The 17360-nt window shown below is 46.0% G+C and overlaps 2 protein-coding genes across 5 annotated transcripts in view; one reads left to right on the top strand and one right to left on the bottom strand.

The window, feature by feature from the left end:
* LOC115286618 (26S proteasome non-ATPase regulatory subunit 14) overlaps positions 1-650 on the top strand; it is a 1481-nt gene extending 831 nt beyond the window's left edge. Inside the window, exon 2 of one of the 3 annotated variants that reach the window (XM_029933050.1) lies at positions 3-650. In XM_029933050.1, coding sequence (XP_029788910.1) covers positions 3-624 — 622 coding nt within the window. In that variant the 3' untranslated portion in view covers positions 625-650. The remainder of the gene's footprint in view (positions 1-2) is intronic. The other 2 variants (XM_029933052.1, XM_029933051.1) reach the window with 2 other exon arrangements.
* A 13034-nt stretch (positions 651-13684) lies between these two features.
* Positions 13685-17360, bottom strand: part of ANKRD45 (ankyrin repeat domain 45) — a 39320-nt gene continuing 35644 nt past the window's right edge. For both annotated transcript variants that reach the window (XM_029934967.1, XM_029934966.1), the window contains exons 5-6: positions 17118-17256; positions 13685-14213 (exon numbers count right to left, since the gene is read on the bottom strand). In XM_029934967.1, the coding sequence (XP_029790827.1) occupies positions 14182-14213; positions 17118-17256 (171 nt within the window). In that variant the 3' untranslated portion in view covers positions 13685-14181. The remainder of the gene's footprint in view (positions 14214-17117; positions 17257-17360) is intronic.

Raw genomic sequence — 17360 nt, 5'->3', positions numbered from 1 at the left:
AGGCCTGAGATGGTTGTTGGTTGGTATCACAGTCACCCTGGCTTTGGTTGTTGGCTTTCTGGTGTGGATATCAACACTCAGCAGAGCTTTGAAGCCTTGTCGGAGAGAGCTGTGGCAGTGGTTGTGGATCCCATTCAGAGTGTAAAAGGAAAGGTTGTTATTGATGCCTTCAGATTGATCAATGCTAATATGATGGTCTTAGGACATGAACCAAGACAAACAACCTCAAATCTGGGTCATTTAAACAAGCCATCTATCCAGGCATTAATTCATGGACTAAACAGACACTATTACTCCATTACTATTAACTACCGAAAAAATGAACTGGAACAGAAGATGTTGCTAAATTTGCATAAGAAGAGTTGGATGGAAGGTTTGACACTTCAGGACTACAGTGAACACTGTAAACACAATGAATCAGTGGTAAAAGAGATGTTGGAATTAGCCAAGAATTATAATAAGGCTGTAGAAGAAGAAGATAAGATGACACCTGAACAGCTGGCAATAAAGAATGTTGGCAAGCAGGACCCGAAACGTCATTTGGAGGAACATGTGGATGTACTTATGACTTCGAATATCGTCCAGTGTTTAGCAGCTATGTTGGATACTGTTGTATTTAAATAAAACCGTGCAAAAGGCTATTAGTGATACTTTCAGCGTATATTCCTTTATTGTTCCTAATGCTCAAAATCAAGGGACCTCTGAAGGTGTGTTTGGTTAAATGTAAGACATCTGGCATCATTTGCAGCACTGTAACACCTTCAGTCTCAGTTGTGCAATTACTTCTGTTTCTTTAGTCAGGGTCTTTGCAGATTCCAAAGTTGTATAAGAATACATCAAAGTGGACAAATTTTGTTAAGATCCCATTTAATATTTGAAGAAAACAGTAACACAAATATATTTTGATTGTTGCTTACAAAATAAAATACATTTACAAAAAAAAAAAAAAGGGGTGTGAGACCCAAGCTTACGGGAGATGCAGGCCAAATGTCTGGGGGCCCATTCCGCACAGGTTGTGCTGTCCTGGAGGTGAGGATGTGCTCGTCCCTGCCCCATCCCCATCCCCATCCAGGGCCTGCTGTTTATTATATTTTTTAAAAATATTTTTAATGTTTGTTTTTGAGAGAGAGAGACGGAGCATGAGCGAGGGTGGGGCAGAGAGAGAGAGAGACAGAGAGAGAGAGAGAGACAGAGAGAGAGAGAGAGAGACAGACAGAGACAGAGACAGAATCCCAAGCTGGCTCCAGGCTCTGAGCTGTCAGCAGAGCTTGACAGGGGGCTTGAACTCCCAAACCACGAGATCATGACCTGAACCAAGTCAGACACTTACCCGACTAAGCCACTCAGGTGCCCCAGGACCTGCCATTTAAGTGACCAGAGCCCAGGAGCTGACCTCCAGTAAGAAGAGGGGCGGTGGTTGGGGGACGGCCGTTGAGGGGAGGAGGCGGTGGGCTCACCATCCTTCCTTTCCCCAAACTTCTCCCAAAAGCTTCTTTCACTTTGACTGGCTTCTGAGCAGACCCGGACAAGGCTGGGGAAGGTGGACAGGGGCGGCCAGAGGAGCAGAGGGAGGGCGGGAAAGGCTGGGCTGCAAAGGCCATTCCACGTGCCTGCGTCCGAGGAGAGTGCGCCAGGCTTCACAGGAAGCCTGCACTCGGTTTCCGCCCCGAGCATGCCACACACTAGTTATGTGACCTTCCTGTCAGTTTCCTTACGTCCAAAATAAACAGGTTGTGACAGCGTCCCTGGCCGACAACTCCCGGCTGCGATGCTGCCTCCCGCCTCCAGGCCGGGAGTGCGCGTCCCCGCTCCGGCCAGCAGGTGGCAGCACCGGCTCCTAGCTGAGGCCCCGGCCCGGCAACCGCTTCTGGTCAAGTTCCAGGCTGGCGTCTTTACGCCTTGGAACCACTTCCGCTTCCTCGGCTGCGACGCCGGTGTCCTCCAGGAGCATCGCTGGAGAAAGTAGATTCGGCTCAGAATTCCCAGCAGGAGCCATCAAGCATTCCTACCGACAGGCTGGTGTCGATCCCCTCTGGCTGGAAGCTCCAGGAGACTGAGGTCAACGTGCCGGTGGTATTGGTGGACTTGAACTTGCAAGTCAGCTTCCCTTGCATCCCACTTGCCACAAAGATTTCTTTTGGTGTATATACTTCCGAGGTGTATATACCTCCACCTCACTGGAGAGAGGAACAAGGAGAGCTTCTGTAGCATTTAGTATAAGTACCATGCTGCATATTTATCAGAGGGGATGATAAAGTTATGAGAAAGCTACTAGATATACACAGTTATAGAGATATCTGTCTGTCTATCTCTCTCTCTCTGCTGCCACTGTGTACTATACAGAATGTTTCATAGTCAGGTACTTCCTAGAAACAGGATAAACTGCTGATGGTCTGGGATTTTGTTTTTGTTTTTCAGTAAGAAGATGTTTTCACAAGTTCAGCTACTTACTATTGTTTGTTTTCTCTTTCTTAGAGAAGTGTTCAGGTTACCAAAACCCTGAGCATGAGGCAGAGAGTTCCAGTATATTCTCTCACCCCTACCCCCAGTTTCCCCTATTCATAACATCTTTTGTTACTGTGGTATGTGTTACAATTGATGAGCCAATATTGTTCCACTATTAACTAAAGCCTGTCATTTACAGTATGGCTCACTGTGTGTTATACCTTCCATGGGTTTGACAAATGTATAATGACATGGATCCACTATTACAATAAAACACAGAATTCTCTTACTCTTCGACCCATTCATTCCTCCCTCCCCCACAAACCCCTGATCTTTTTACTGTATATGTTTGCCTTTTTCAGAACATTATATAGTTGGGATCCTAGAGCCTTTTCAGATTAGCTTCTATCACTTAGCAATATAGCATGACAGTTCATGTCTTCTTATTGCTGAATAATATTCATTGTATGGATATTATCCATTCACCTCCTGAAAGATACCTTGGTTGCTTCCACAGTGGTCCGTTTTTAATGATGTAGAGGATATATATATATATATGTATATATATATATATACATACATATATATACATATATACATATATATGTATGTATATATATATATAATTTTTTTGCTTCTCTAAGTAGTTGTCATATTTACCTGTTAAATTCCAACAGCTATCACACTGAACTTTTCTCATCTTCCATTTAATTTGAACACAATTATAACTATTCTAGGTAAGGTATCACTTCATTTAGAGCTATTTATTGTTTCACTGATCCTTTTCCCATAAGGGATTTAAGGCAAAAAAACCACATACAACATATTGTTTTCATTACTGAAATCCTATTCACTGTTACATTTCGGTATAACGTGTGCTAGATACCTATGAATTTAAGAAACAGCTGACCACACTGAGCCACGTTTTCACTCTACCCCTTAAGTTTTATTCTGCCAGCCTACGCCCATAAATAGTAATTAAAATGTCTCTTGAGGGGCGCCTGTGTGGCTCAGTCAGTTAAACATCCAGCTTCTGCTCAGGTCATGATCTCACGGTTTGTGGGTTCAAGCCCCGCGTCGGGCTCCGTGCTGACAGTTCAGAGCCTGGAGCCTGCTTCAGATTCTGTACCTCCCCTGCTTGCGCTGTCCCTCTCTGTCTCTCAAAAATAAATCAAAAACATAAAAAGAATAAAAATAAAATGTCTCTGGCTTGTAATATAAACATAGCTCTTTTTTTTAAGATCTGTAATCAGAGGCCACTGATTTAATCAGAGTTTTAAGGATTGCTGCTAAAATAAAATAATCTTCACTCAAAATAACCACTTTCATGGATTAAAGGAAGGCTAGAGAGAAAGTTAGTTTGCCTGAAAATGGACACAATTAAAGCTAGTGGAGGAAATATTATCTTCCGATTAGGATAATTTTTAAAGAAATGGTTTGGAAAGAATCCACATATGCAGTGTTCCAATTACTCTTCGAATGGAGCAGATGAGCAGAATGAGGAGGGGTACTGTCACCCAGGACAGATGATCACATTCTGCATTTCTTCCTCTGAGGACTTACCCAGGACTCCAGGCCGAGGAGAACAAGACTCCTCCCCCAGTCCCCCCAACCATCTTCCAAATGTTTATTTTCAGGACACAATGCGCTCTTTTGGCTATTCTTTTAAATAAGCTGATAGCCACACTGCATCAATCAGATTTTTTCTGCTAAAGAGGGTGATTTTTATTATAGAGAACAATGCATTATTATTTGTAGTCCAAACCTCAAAACAAACCCTCCTTTCAAACAAGAAGCAAACAAAAGACGTCCTTGCCATTGTGGGTAGGCAGAAAATCAGCCCCAGAGCATCTGAGTTCAAAACAAGGGACACAGCACAAGACCAGAGGATCTGACCAGCTTTACCAGGCTTATACCCCTTATTTATGCTGCGCGATGTTGACTAGTTTTCTCCACAGTGGTAAGCGCTACAAGGAAAGCCAGTCTGCGAAGTCCATACCCAAGTCTCCTCAAGGGCTTTCTTAAGCCAGACCCCTGCCTCAAGGCCGGCCTGCAAAATCTGGTACCTGAGAGGTTATTTAGAGATGTCCCAGTTTACAGTCATGGAATTTTGACCAAAAAGGCTAATCCAATCCCTACCTGGCTTTTAAATAACCTATGTGTGACAGACTTAATCACACCAGGGCTGGTGAATATACGAGTGACTTAAAAAACAGAAAAGTCACTCTTGGGCTCATTTGGACATGCAGCTCTTACAGCCAGGAGTATGAATTCCAGCTCTGGCCAATCAGCTGTTCCAAAACCACGAAAGCTCCATACGTAGCTGGTTGGTGTCCTCCCGTCCCTGACTCTCTCTCTCTTTCCAGCACGCCTCTTGTCCTAGTTCTTGGAGATCCCAATTAGTCGTGAAATGACCTCCCAAAGCCCTGGTCTTTTGTGGATCTTCTCCTCTACAAAAAGATTCCCTCAGGCCTGTCCCAGCCCCCCATTCTCACATCCTGTCCCAGGCCAGGGCTTCTCTGCCTTGGAACTACTGGCAACTGGGCTGGATTATTCTCTGCTCCGGGTCTGTCCTATGCATTATGGGCGTTTAGCAGGGTCCCTGGCCTCTACCAGATGTCCCCAGGCATTGAAACATCCTCTCAGGGACCAACTGCCCCTGGTTGAGAACCCCTGTCCCAGACCCTAGTATCAGTTTGAGCACCTGCTTGATGATCTCAAGCTTCTCTACTCTCTGCCGGCCACCTCCCGTCTTTCCAGAGCACTTCCTCCAACACCCCGACTTCACTGGTCCTTCAGCTGCATCGGAACCTAAAATCCATCAGCCCCCGATCTCTTTACCATCTCTCGTCATCAGCACACCTTCTTTCCTTCTCTCCCTCTCTCTCTGCCCCTCCCTTGCACGCTCTGTCTTGCTCAAAATAAATACATAAACTTATAAATACGCAAATAAGTAAAGCTAAAAAAATACGGGGGTTGAAAAATGTTAATTTATTACATACACTTCTGCATATGAAATGGTACTTAAAGAGTGAAAATAACCAGATAATACATGATATCACACTTGGGAAAAATATTCCTTTTTTTTCAAAAAACATTTACTGGATACCCGCTATGTGCCAGGCCAAATCCTAACTACATATTACAAACTACTAACAAACTGCTATCAAGACATATTGCCTGACCGCCCTTTAACAAACATCAGCATCCATCACACCCGCTGTGCTAAGCACGAGGGCTAAGTATATAAACAAGACAAACACTATCTCTGGCCTGGATTCTCAGAATGGAAAAAAGAAAAATCAAAGAGTTAGAAATTACTAAAAAGAAATAAACAAAGGATGAGGAAATGAAAACAGGGAACTCCTCTGGATAGGGTGGTTCGAGAAAGGCCTCTCTGAAAACAAGACATTAAAAAAGAAATGTTTATTTATTTTTGAGAGAGAAAGCACACGTGTGTGCTGTGAGCAGGAGAGGGGCAGAGAGGGAGGGGCCCAGAGAATCCCAGCAGGCTCTGCACTGACAACGCAAGGCTTGAACTCACGAACCATGACATCATGACCTGAGCTGAAATCAAAAGTCGGTAACTTAACCAACTGAACCACCCAGATGCCCTTGAAAAAGTGACATTTATGCCTTCACTGATGCAAAGGAGATGGCTGTGGGCAGTTCTGGGGGAAGAGTAGGCCAGGCAGCAGGAATGGCAAGTGCAAAGAACCTGAGGGGGGAAGGGGTGTCAAAGAGAAAAAGATGGCAATGTGGCTTGAATATAGTGAGCAAGGGGGTGAGTGACACAAGCTGAAGTCAGAGAGGCAGAAACTAGATCACACAAAGCACTGCAGGCCGTGGGGAGAAGTTGGTATATCATTCAGAAGGTAAGGGGAAGTCCATTAAGGAATTTAAACAAGAAAGTTAGATGATCTGATTACATTTTTCTAAAAATCATTCTTGCAGTTGGGTGAAGAATGCATTAAGAAGGGACAAGAGGGGTGTGTGGGTGGCTCAGTCAGTTAGGTGTCCGACTTCGGCTCAGGTCATGATCTCACTTACGTGAGTTCGAGCCTCACATTGGGCTCTGTGCTGACAGCTCAGAGCTTGGAGCCTGCTTCAGATTCTGTGTCTCCCCTTCTCTCTCTGTCCCTCCCCTGCTCCCACTCTGTCTCTCAAAAATGAATAAACATTAAAAACTTTTTTTTTAATTTTTTTAATGTTTTTATTTATTTTTGATACAGAGAGAGACAGAGCATGAGAGGGGGAGGGGCAGAGAGAGAAAGAGACACAGAACCGGAAGCAGGCTCCAGGCTCTGAGCTAGCTGTCAGCACAGAGCCTGACGCGGGGCTCGAACCCACGAACGTGAGATCTGACCTGAGCCGAAGTCGGAGGCTTAGCCGACGAGCCACCCAGGTGCCCCTAAAAACTTTTTTTTTAAATGTCAGTGGCTGATTTCACACCAGTTACATGGGCACCACATACATTTGATCCTCCTTATTCACAATTCTGTGTTTATGCATTCACCTCCTTGCTAACATGTTTTGTAATGCAAGATTAATGCTTACAGCACTTACCGGGTCATTTGCAGACATACCCAGAGTGCGGAAAACTTTGAGTCACTTGCACACACGTTCCAAGGTGAGGCTGAACACGGCAAGGTTCTGCCTCCTGTGTTTACCGGTCCTATTGTGAAAACAAGCGTATCGTCTGCTGTCCGTTTACTACCACATATCTCAAATTTCTGTGCTTTTGGGGGGTGTCTGTGCTGTTTTAAATGGCCTCCAAGTCCAGAGCTGTGCTGCTGTCCTACATTCCAGAGCCCAAGAAGACCTTAAGGCACCTTACAGAGGAAGTATGTGTTCAGACATGACTTCTGACGCTGTAGGCCATGACTTCAATGTTAATGAGTCAACAATATGTATTAAATAAGGTGTCTTTTTTTAATGTTTATTTATTTTTGAGAGTGAGAGAGAGTGAAATGGGGGAGGAACAGAGAGAGAGGAAGACACAGAATCCTAAGCAGGCTCCAGGCTCTAGGCTCTGAGTTGTCAGCACAGAGCCCCACATGAGGCTTGAACTCTGGGAAAGTGAGATCATGACTTAAGCCAAGGTCGGATGCTTAACCAACTGAGCCCAGGTACCCCAAATAAGGCGTCTTTAAACAAAAGCACCCATAAAACAAGGTCATGACAAAAATAGGGTCACCAGAGGTACACAGGAATGTGACCCCTTATCTCCGGATGTATCCGGGGTTCATTGCTCATGAATCCAATGTTTGTGGTGATTTTCCAGGCCTTGATCACTGCAAATCATGAGAATGCGCTGTGTATACACACTTAAGCGTTGTTTAGGATTGCAAAGTACTCCACGGCGGGCTTGCAAGGCTGCCGCCAGTCCCCCTCTCGGAGGGCCTCCAGAACCAGGAACGGGACCCACGGGAGAGGGAGAAGGTGGCCGCGGCTGGTCTGCGGAATGGTCCTTGTGGTACATGAGCCCCTCACACCCATGCTGAGAAGGGGGCTTAGCCCAGGAACTGATCGGACTTTTACCTACGTTCCTCCACTGTTCACATGGCCCGTGCTGTGCTCTGAAAACAGCGCGCGTCTCCAACGTTGGCAGCGACCCAACCCACAGACCGGTGGCGGACAGATGCAGTTGTCTTGTGTTTTGAAAACACGAAGGGAGGGGTCGAGAGGCCCTTCTCTGGGGCCTGAGCCCTGTGAGTCCACAGAACGGACGTTTGGTGTCACAGACCCCGCAGTGCCGTCCCTGAGCCCGGAGCCCCGGGACAAAGCCTTCTGAGTGCTATCTGACGCATCGCACTTTGCGCACACGTGTCCGAGGGGCAGAGTGCAGTGTGGTCTGAGACAGTCCCCAAGGCTGCCCGAGGAGGCCTGCAGACCAGACGCCCTGTTGACAAGCGTTTTCGAAGGATAATTTGACTCGAGGATTTCATTGACCCTCTTTTACTGCAGCTGGGCACCCCTGGCTCTGAGACTCCAGCAAGAGGGTGACCCGGTGCCCTTGAGTTTTTCCAGAATAGCGTGTTTGTTGTTCCATTCTCATTGCGATCCCCTTTTGGTAACAGGAAGTTTGTTAATCCTTTTGGAAAAGGGCCAGCAGATGGGTCTTTCTGGTCACGCAGCCCATGTATTTTATTTTATTTTTTAAAGTTTCGTTATTTGAGAGAGAGGCAGCACCAGCAGGGGAGGGGCAGAGAAAGAGGAAGGGAGACACAGAATTCTAAGCAGGTTCTGTTCTGTGTCAGCACAGAGCCGAGCTCAGGTCTTGAACTCACCAAACTTCAATATTATGACCTGAGCCGAGGCCGGATGCTTCACTGAATGAGCCACCCAGGTGCCCCGTTTCTTTTTTTGTTTTAAAGAAAATGTGCCTTGCTTGGTTCACAGTCCTTTGCACTTAGTGCTTTGCCTCAGAGTCTAGATCAGGAATGCCAAGAAATCTAACTTTCTCCCTCCAGGTGTTACTCTGACGCTCTGCCTCATTTTCTCCCTCTCCCCTCATTGGCCTTTATGCTTATTTCCGTCTTTTGGGGCTTAGCATCCAAGGCTGCTGGCTGCCAACCAGGCTACCTCTGGAAAGTCCCTTCGTGCCTCCGTTCCGCATTTACAGTGTGGGGACACTTGTGCCCACCACATGGCTCTGTGACAGTACGTGACACCTTCTCTTGTCACATGTCGATGGGGGCCGGCCAAGCAAGGACTAGTACTGTCTCAGCACACACCCTGGGGCCCCTGTGACAGGAGGGTTTAACTGTTCTCTCTGTTTTGCTCTGTCACAAGGATTTCACTGAGTGTGGGGCCTTCCCAGGGTCACAGAGCAAGGGGTCACTAAAGATGGATGTTGCTTCTGTAGGACGCAGGGTGGCCTGGGCAGAGCAGGAAGAAGCCAAACCCTCCTCACGACCTGAAGTCACATTAGCATCTATTGCTGGACTCTGAATCTAACTCTCAGGGCAGGCAGAACTAATCAACCACATCACTTTTCCCCCACTGAGCTGGGACACGGCCTAGAAATCCTACAAAGAAGTCAAGTTATGGGACACCTGGGTGGCTCAGTGCGGTGAGCATCCAACTTTGGCTCAGGTCATGATCTCGCAGTTTGTGAGTTTGAGCCCGCATTGGGCTCCCTGGTGTCAGCGCAGAGCCCCCTTCAGATCCTCTGTGCGCCCCCTCAGCTCGCACTCTCTCAAAAATAAATAAAAACATTAAAGAAAAAAAAAAAGAAGTCGGGTTGTATACGTTGGGCCTACAGACAAAACCCCTTTCCATTCTTGCCTTTGCATCTTTTTTAGCTTCCAAAGCCAGAGCTGTGCCCAGGGGAGTCTCAGAAGGAGCCAGCAGCATCCGAGGACCCAGAAATTATAGAAACTTCAGGCAAGTGATTTTGAAGAGATCTCCCATCTTGCTTTGTTGATACGCTGGTAGCTGATTTGGCGGCTTGGAAGTGTCAGGATCTGTTCTGGAAAGCACCTCGGCCAAGCTGGGAAAGGATAATAGGGCAAGAGACGACAGAGCCCCAGACCTGGTACCCTGGCCAACTGGGACCTCTTGGCCACCAGGCTGCAGGTGACAAGCTCAAGCCCAAAGAGGTGCCATTGTGCCTACTCTTAAGCAAATTGAAAAGCCTCCCCAGAGTTCTGGAAGGCCTCAGAAAGGGGAGAGGACAAGGTGAGGGGACTGGGTCCCCGGTGGGTCTGCCTGTAAGTCAGACAGCAGGACACAGGCCTGAGAATGAGGCTCTGGAAATCTCCTTCTGGCCCAGGAGACACCAGAGCCCTGAAGAAAATACGCCAACGAGCTGTGGTGAACCCTTTTCACACGAGGTCATGAGTGATCTTTTTTCCAGCTTCTTTTCCTACTTTTTAAAAACTTTTTAAAATTTTTTAATTTTGAGACAGAGGGAGGAAGAGAGCAAACAGGGGAGGGGGGCCTGAGTCCCCCAGGTGCCCCTTCTCTTCCTACTTTTTAACTCCTGTGGGGGCATCTTGGTGGCTCAGTCAGTTGAGTCAGTTGACTTCAGCTTAGGTCATGATTCAAGGGTCATGGGATCAAGCCCATGCGGGACTCTGTGCTCTGTTGGCACCTCCCACTGTCCCGATGTTCCTCGAGGGTCTTTTTTCCTTCTTTCTTTCTTTCTTTCTTTCTTTCTTTCTTTCTTTCTTTCTTTCTTTCTTTCTTTCTTTCTTCCTTCCTTCCTTCCTTCCTTCCTTCCTTCCTTCCTTCCTTCCTTCCTTCCTTCCTTTCTTTCTTTCTTTCCTTCTTTCCTTTCTTTCTCTCTCTCCATCTCTCTCTTTTTCAGTTTTTGACCATGGAAACAAACATGGTATTACAGGAATTTTAATTATTATCATTATTATTAGAGAAAGAATGAGAAAGCAGGGGAGGGCAGGAGGAGAAAGATAATCCCAAGCAGGCTCCATGCTGTCATGACCTGAGCTAAAGTCGAATGCTCACTGACGGAGCCCCCAGGCGCCCCTAGACCACATGCCCCTTGAGCAAGAGTTTTAAGCTTTTTGTTTGTTGACTGCCACGGAGCCAGCTCAGTGCTGGGCACAGGGTACAACACCTTGTTAGGACTCGATAGGATTGACGGACTGAGTCTCCAGTGACAGGGACATGTGGACTAACCGTGTTTAGCCTCTTAACTCACTCTGTGATCTTGGGAAGCATCCTTGCTCTCCAAAGATCTCCATTTCCTCATCTGCAACATGGGAGGAACAGCCAGGGAACTCGAGGTGCCTGGTGGAACCTTCCTTCCTTGATCTTCACGAGTTTAGAGCTCACCCACCTTGCCTCAGGAACCTAGAAGCATTTGGGGCCCACTGCTCTGGGGACAGTGCCTCTCACAAGGGCGGCCCCCTCCTTTTTTTTTTTTTTTTTTCTGCAAGAGCCACCTCCTTCCTGGGCCCCAGCCACCTGTGGTTAACTGAAGCTCGCAAATGAAGTTTGACCCAACCGCACACCCCCAACCTGAACACCACAAGAGGTACTGGATTTTCCAGGGCAGCCCTGATTTTGAATTGTGTGTCTCACTGCCTACATATGACATATTTGACCCCCATGTTGCAGTTTGGGGCTCAAAACCTGGTCAGTGCAGATCGGGTGGGGGGATGCTGAGGTGAAAGGTTAAAGTGGAGGCTTGCACTCATGTCCCTCATTGCCCTGTGTGTCCTGCAGCCTCTGGGGGCCACCTTGCCTGCCAACCCTTCATTCCCTTAGCTTTGCCCCGGTGCCAGTGGCCTGGCTTTAGGTCATACTATCCCAAGAGTCATTTGACCACCATGCTATTGGCACGTTCCCCCAGGGTCTCCAGGGAACAGACAGGACCCTCACTGTCTCTGGTAGGAGGATCTTCTGGTCTTGGCCAATTGCTGGGAAGCAGAGTTGAGGGGTAGTTTTGAGGTTGATGGTCTTTTGAGGGATGCACTCAGGTTGTCAGGACAGGGACTGAGGCTGGCAGAAGTCAGGAGAAGCCCCTTTCCTTCCGATCGTGCATGGGCGAACAGAAGCAGGAAGAAGAGGTGTGACAGGGTTTGGGGACACCAGAGCTGCCTGCACTACAACAGCCTCTTTCCAGGGCCCCCTTTTCTCATCTCTGAAAGAGGCTGACAGCTGACCAGGTTACGGGGCAGCTGACTATGACTTTTTACTGACTCCGGCAGCCCCTGGCCCTTCCTGGGCTCGGGTGGCCCAGGTCTGCATGCGGCCACCCCCCACTGACCGGGCCTGGGAGCCTTGTCCATGCAAGTGGACAGTCAGGGTGGCCTCACAGAAGGGCTGAGGCCGCTCCACCCAAGATCAGTGGGAGGGGCCTCCAGGGCTGAACACGGCAGTGAGGACACCTGCAGGGTAGCAGAGTGAGGCGGAGAGGTGTGTGCAAGATATGGGGCCGGCAGGGGCAAGAGACACAGCCGCAGGCACAGCGGAGTCACCTGGGAGGGAGGGGGACCGAGCAGGTACACCCCCACCACTGTGTGAGCCTGACCACACCCCTATTCCCCTTGAGTCCCCGAAGGCCAACACTGCAGATCCTGGGTTTCCTTATCTTTGGCCTCCCCGGCCAGGGGCAAACAGCATTTGTCTCTACCCCAATCTGAAAAAGTCGAAAGGAGGGCCTATCTTGCAGGATTCATATGGAAATCGATCCAACCACACACAGAAAATGGCCTGCGAGTGGCTGTGCATGAGGCAGGTGGTCAGCGAAGGGCAGCCCAGGCCCCGAGCAAAGAGCAGTGTCTCACTGGCAACATGGGCCATGTGGGCCCTGGAGACTACTAACTGTACTTCAGAAACAAAATGTGGACTCATGCTGCAAGTGGTGGTGGCGGGGGGGCACTGTGCCAATCCCAGTATGCAGGGCAGGATCGGTCACTGGAGAGATGCCGACACGTCAGACTTCTTGGCCACTTTGAGGAGGATGTCTGCTGAGACAATTTGAAAAGAAATTAGGACAGCCCTGAACTCCCCAGAATGCATGGCATAAAGTCGTCCAGATCGTCCCCGACCTTGGCCTCCCCGAAGAGGCTGGACAATGTGGGAAGAAGGGACAGCTATGTCCCAGGGTACCAGGACCAGGCAGATCAATAAACGATTGTATTGGCTGCCGACTGTCTTGATGCCAGACTGATTCCCTGTGTCTCTTTATGTCCAGTAGATTTTCACAGCAGCCCTGGTTCCCTCCTGTGCTTAACAACATGGGCCACTGTCTCTTCCAACCCTAAAAATGTCAACACAGGGCTTGGTGGTTCAGGTCAATGGTCTGGAGGAGCAAATGAGGTCAGGGTGAGCAGTAGGTGCAGGAGGCTGGGTTCAAAGTCAGATCTGCTTGATTCCTCCCCACTGCGCTCAGGCATGACTGCTGGAGGAAGTGACAGCCACCGGGACAGAGCAGAGTCCCAGGCACGACCCAGTTCACACATCACACAGACCCCTTTTGATCCTGAAGGTGGAAAGTAGAAGAATGCCAGATTGGTTTGGGAAGAGGTGGGGAGAGGGAGAAGGGTGGGGGGTCAGGTTGAAAATATTCTCTACTGTGTCATTAGCAGAAAGGAATGGGGCGCACCTCTCATTTTTCTTCACAAAAACAACACAGGAAGAAAACAGTTCACGAAGACGCCGCGTCCTTGAGCAAGTGAGCAGAAACGTTTTACGACAGTTCTCGAGAAGAAATCTTTGCAGAAGAAGGTCATCAATGGCCTTTTTTTTTTTTTTTTTTTTTTTTTTAAAGAAATCCTAAATGGGCTCCGGTGAGCAAAAGCATGTTTGGGGACTTTGTTTTACTGGAGGTCCTCCAAAGTGCACATAATAAGTCATCAGCTTCTCAGGGCCAATGCTTCATTTGTTCATACACAAATCCCACTGCCCTGGAGAGAGCTCGGCACACAGTGGGTGTGCAATTCGTGCTCGGTGCACAAAAAGTGCCACCTGATTACCTGCCAGGCCCCACCCACTTGTAGGGCATCGAGGTCACAAATGGATAAACCCAGTGTCCCCTGGCAAAGCCCCTCTCAAAGGCTAGCAGTCCCGGCTCAGAATGATCTTAGAGTAAAACAAGAAAAGGGTGATTCATACTTAAATATTTTTATAAAGCCCTACATCTATTTTCTTAACTTCAATTGGCACAAATAAGTTTGCTTTTATAAATACTAGAAGAAAGTGTGGTCTTTTATAAAATATATATTCAGTAGAAGGTAAGATCTTGACTTCTTTTCGGACCATGGCTTAGACTACAGATTTGGCACTTTTCACTTGACCTGAAAGGAAGCAGATTTTAAAATTACATTTAATTAGCTTATAATATAAAACAAAAATGAAGCCAGTTGTTAAAATAATTGCCATGAAATAAATAGGTCCCAGTCTGAACCAGTCATTAATTAAGCCTTGGTGTTGGTATATCAATTCAAGTATTCTCCTTTTTTCTTTTTTAATTTAAAGGTATGAGGTCACATTTCCCATATAATTGGTATTATTGTTCCGAATTCTGCCATTGAATAGAATAACTGAATAAACCGCTTAACCTCAATGGTCTTCACTTTCCTCCTTGTAACATGAGGGGGTCATTTGAGAGGTCCCATCAAGATTTAGCACTTCCATCATGTGAAGGTATAAGATTCTGGGGTGCTTGGAGGGGATATAGAAGACCTGAGGGGTGGGGGGAGAGGTGGTTCTTCCTTAGCGATGAGGAGGGAGGGAGAGGTGATGGACCAGGCTAACAGTAGTGGTAGAACAGGGGGAGAGGGTGAGAACCAGATTTACCACAATGACTCAGGTCTTAGTCGTCTCACTTCTGGACTATGCTGGTCTCATTCCCTCTAGTCTCTTCATCCATTTTATAAGGAAAACTGTATTATTCCCTTCTACTTAATCCCTCTTCTCTGCTTACCTACAAAGCATTTAATGGCAGCCATCTGCCCTGGATAAAGACCAAAGTTCTGAACTTATAAACTTAGTACTTTTAATGAAATGAGCACAAGTTGACTTTCCAATCTCATTTTTTACTGTTCCTCACAGACTCAACTACGATTGTTAGCCAGATGAATCCTGGCCTCTTCCCCACTCCCACATTTGAGCCTGTCTTCATCCTATTGTGCTTTGTTCCTGAACTCCCTTCATATTCCACCTTGGCTACCCATCCTTTCAGGTGGTTCCTCTTTCTTCATGATGCTTCCTCCTAAAAGTTAGGCTTCTGGACCATACACAGCACTGAGTATATTTTTTCTGGTTTGCCTGTTTACTCACAAACTGGGTGGAGAGTTGCTTAAAGTTAAAGACAGTGCAAAGCATCCATCTCCCTTTAGGAAGCCTAGGAGTGTGCTATCTAAGCATATGCTCAATAGATGTCTGGTAAAGATAGCAAGGGATATGCTGCTATACTACCAGATCGGACTATCTTAACCCTTTTGATTAAAAAAAAATCTTACGTACTCAATTATCCACATTCAAAAGAATGAGTTCACATTGTACACAAAAAAATAACTCAAAATGGACCATAAAACTAAATGAAAAAAGCTAAAGCTACAGAAGTTTTACCAAAAAAACCCCCATCAGAGTAAGTCTTGGTAACCTTGAGTCAGGCAATGTTTCTTAGATATGATAGTGAATGCACAAGCAAGAAAAGGAAAAATAAGGTAAACTGGACTCCAAACTTAAAGGTTTTTTTTGCCTCAAAGGACACAAGTAAGAAATGAAAAAATAATCTATAGAATGGGAGAAAATATTGGCAAATCATAGATAAGGGAATTGAATTCAAAATACATCAAGAACTCTTACAAGTCAACAAGAAAAAGACAGCCCAACTTAAAAATGGGCAAAGGAGGTGCCTGGGTGGCTCAGTCGGTTAAGTGTCCGACTTCGGCTCAGGTCATGATCTCGCGGCTTGTGAGTTCGAGCCCCACGGTGGGCTCTGTGCTGACAGCTCAGAGCCTGGAGCCTGCTTCAGACTCTGTGTCTCCCTGTCTCTCTGCTCCTCCCCCTGCTCATGCTCTGTCTCTCTCTTTCAAAAAGTAAAAACCCAAAAATAAATAAATAAAAATGGGCAAAGGATTCAAATAGACACATCTCCAAACAAAATATACAAATAGCCAGTAAGCACATGAAAAGATGTTTAACACAATGAAAAAATAAAGAAATGAAAATCAGATCTACATTAACATATCACTTCACACCTACTAGGATGCTAAGGTTTTTTTAAAAGACAATAGTAAATGTTGACAATGATGTGGAAATTAGAATCTTCTGCTTATTGGACACATTCCAGCAATTCTCCCAAGAGAACGGAAAACAGGCAGTCACACAAATTTGTACACAAAAGTTCACAGCAGCATTATTTACAAGAGTCAAAAGCATGGAACCTCAACTAATGAATGGGCATGTTTGAAGCCATACAAGAATATTACTCAGAGCAAAGAGGAATACGGAAGTATGTTACAACATGTATGGACCTTGAAAACATCATGTGAAATGAAAGAAACCAGACACAAAGTGGCACAGATTGTGTGCTTCTATTCATGAAATGTCCAGAACGGGTAAATCTTTAGAAATACAAAAGATAAATGGTCGTAGGAGCCTTGTGGGAGGGAGGGATTGGGGGGTGATTGCCAATGGGTACGGTGCTTCTGTTTGGGGCGTTTATGTTCTAAAATTAGATGGTGGTGATTATATAACTCTGAATATATTGAAAACCACTGGATTATACATTTTTTTAAGTGGTGAATTTTATAGTGTAAGAATTAAATCTCAGTATTTAAAAAAGTCTCAGGTATGCCTGCCACCAAGCGCAGCTTCCTCATTGACAGGAGACTATACCCCCAACGGGCTTTCCAAGTACAGTCACAATACTGAAAGTGCTTTTCAAATTCTGTCATTCTGTCTCCTAGGAGGATATGCTTTCCTAGTTGAAAATCAAAGGCATAGTAAATTATATAAAATTAATAAATAATGGTAATATTAAGATTAATATTAGACATTCTCTACAGAAATAATTGGTATTATTAATATTGAAGCTAATAGTAAATCTAGGGAGTTGTATCATACCTGTATCATAAGCTTATAAAAGGTTAAGAAGATTGTTAAAATCAGAAGATTGGTAATCTCAGAAATAACACCAAACCTAATACTCCTCTTTTCTGACATTCAAACCATTTTTATCCCAAACTTACATGGTGTTGCCATTTTTGTGAAGATAGGAGTCACAATATCTTCCAATTGTTGTTTTTGCTCCAAAAGCTCGCTAATGGTAGCTCCCAAATGGGTTTCCAACCACTCATTTTTTATATGGCATGCACTGAGGATGGTATTCTAGAGACAGAAACACAGAATTTACTTTCCACTTGTTTATTGAAAAATAAAACTCTAGAGGATCTCTGAGCTAGCACTGTGCAATAGAACTTTCTGTGACGGTG

Source organism: Suricata suricatta, chromosome 3 (genome assembly GCF_006229205.1).
Source record: "Suricata suricatta isolate VVHF042 chromosome 3, meerkat_22Aug2017_6uvM2_HiC, whole genome shotgun sequence".
Lineage (NCBI taxonomy): Eukaryota > Metazoa > Chordata > Mammalia > Carnivora > Herpestidae > Suricata > Suricata suricatta.
This window is presented reverse-complemented; position numbering and strand designations above follow the sequence as displayed.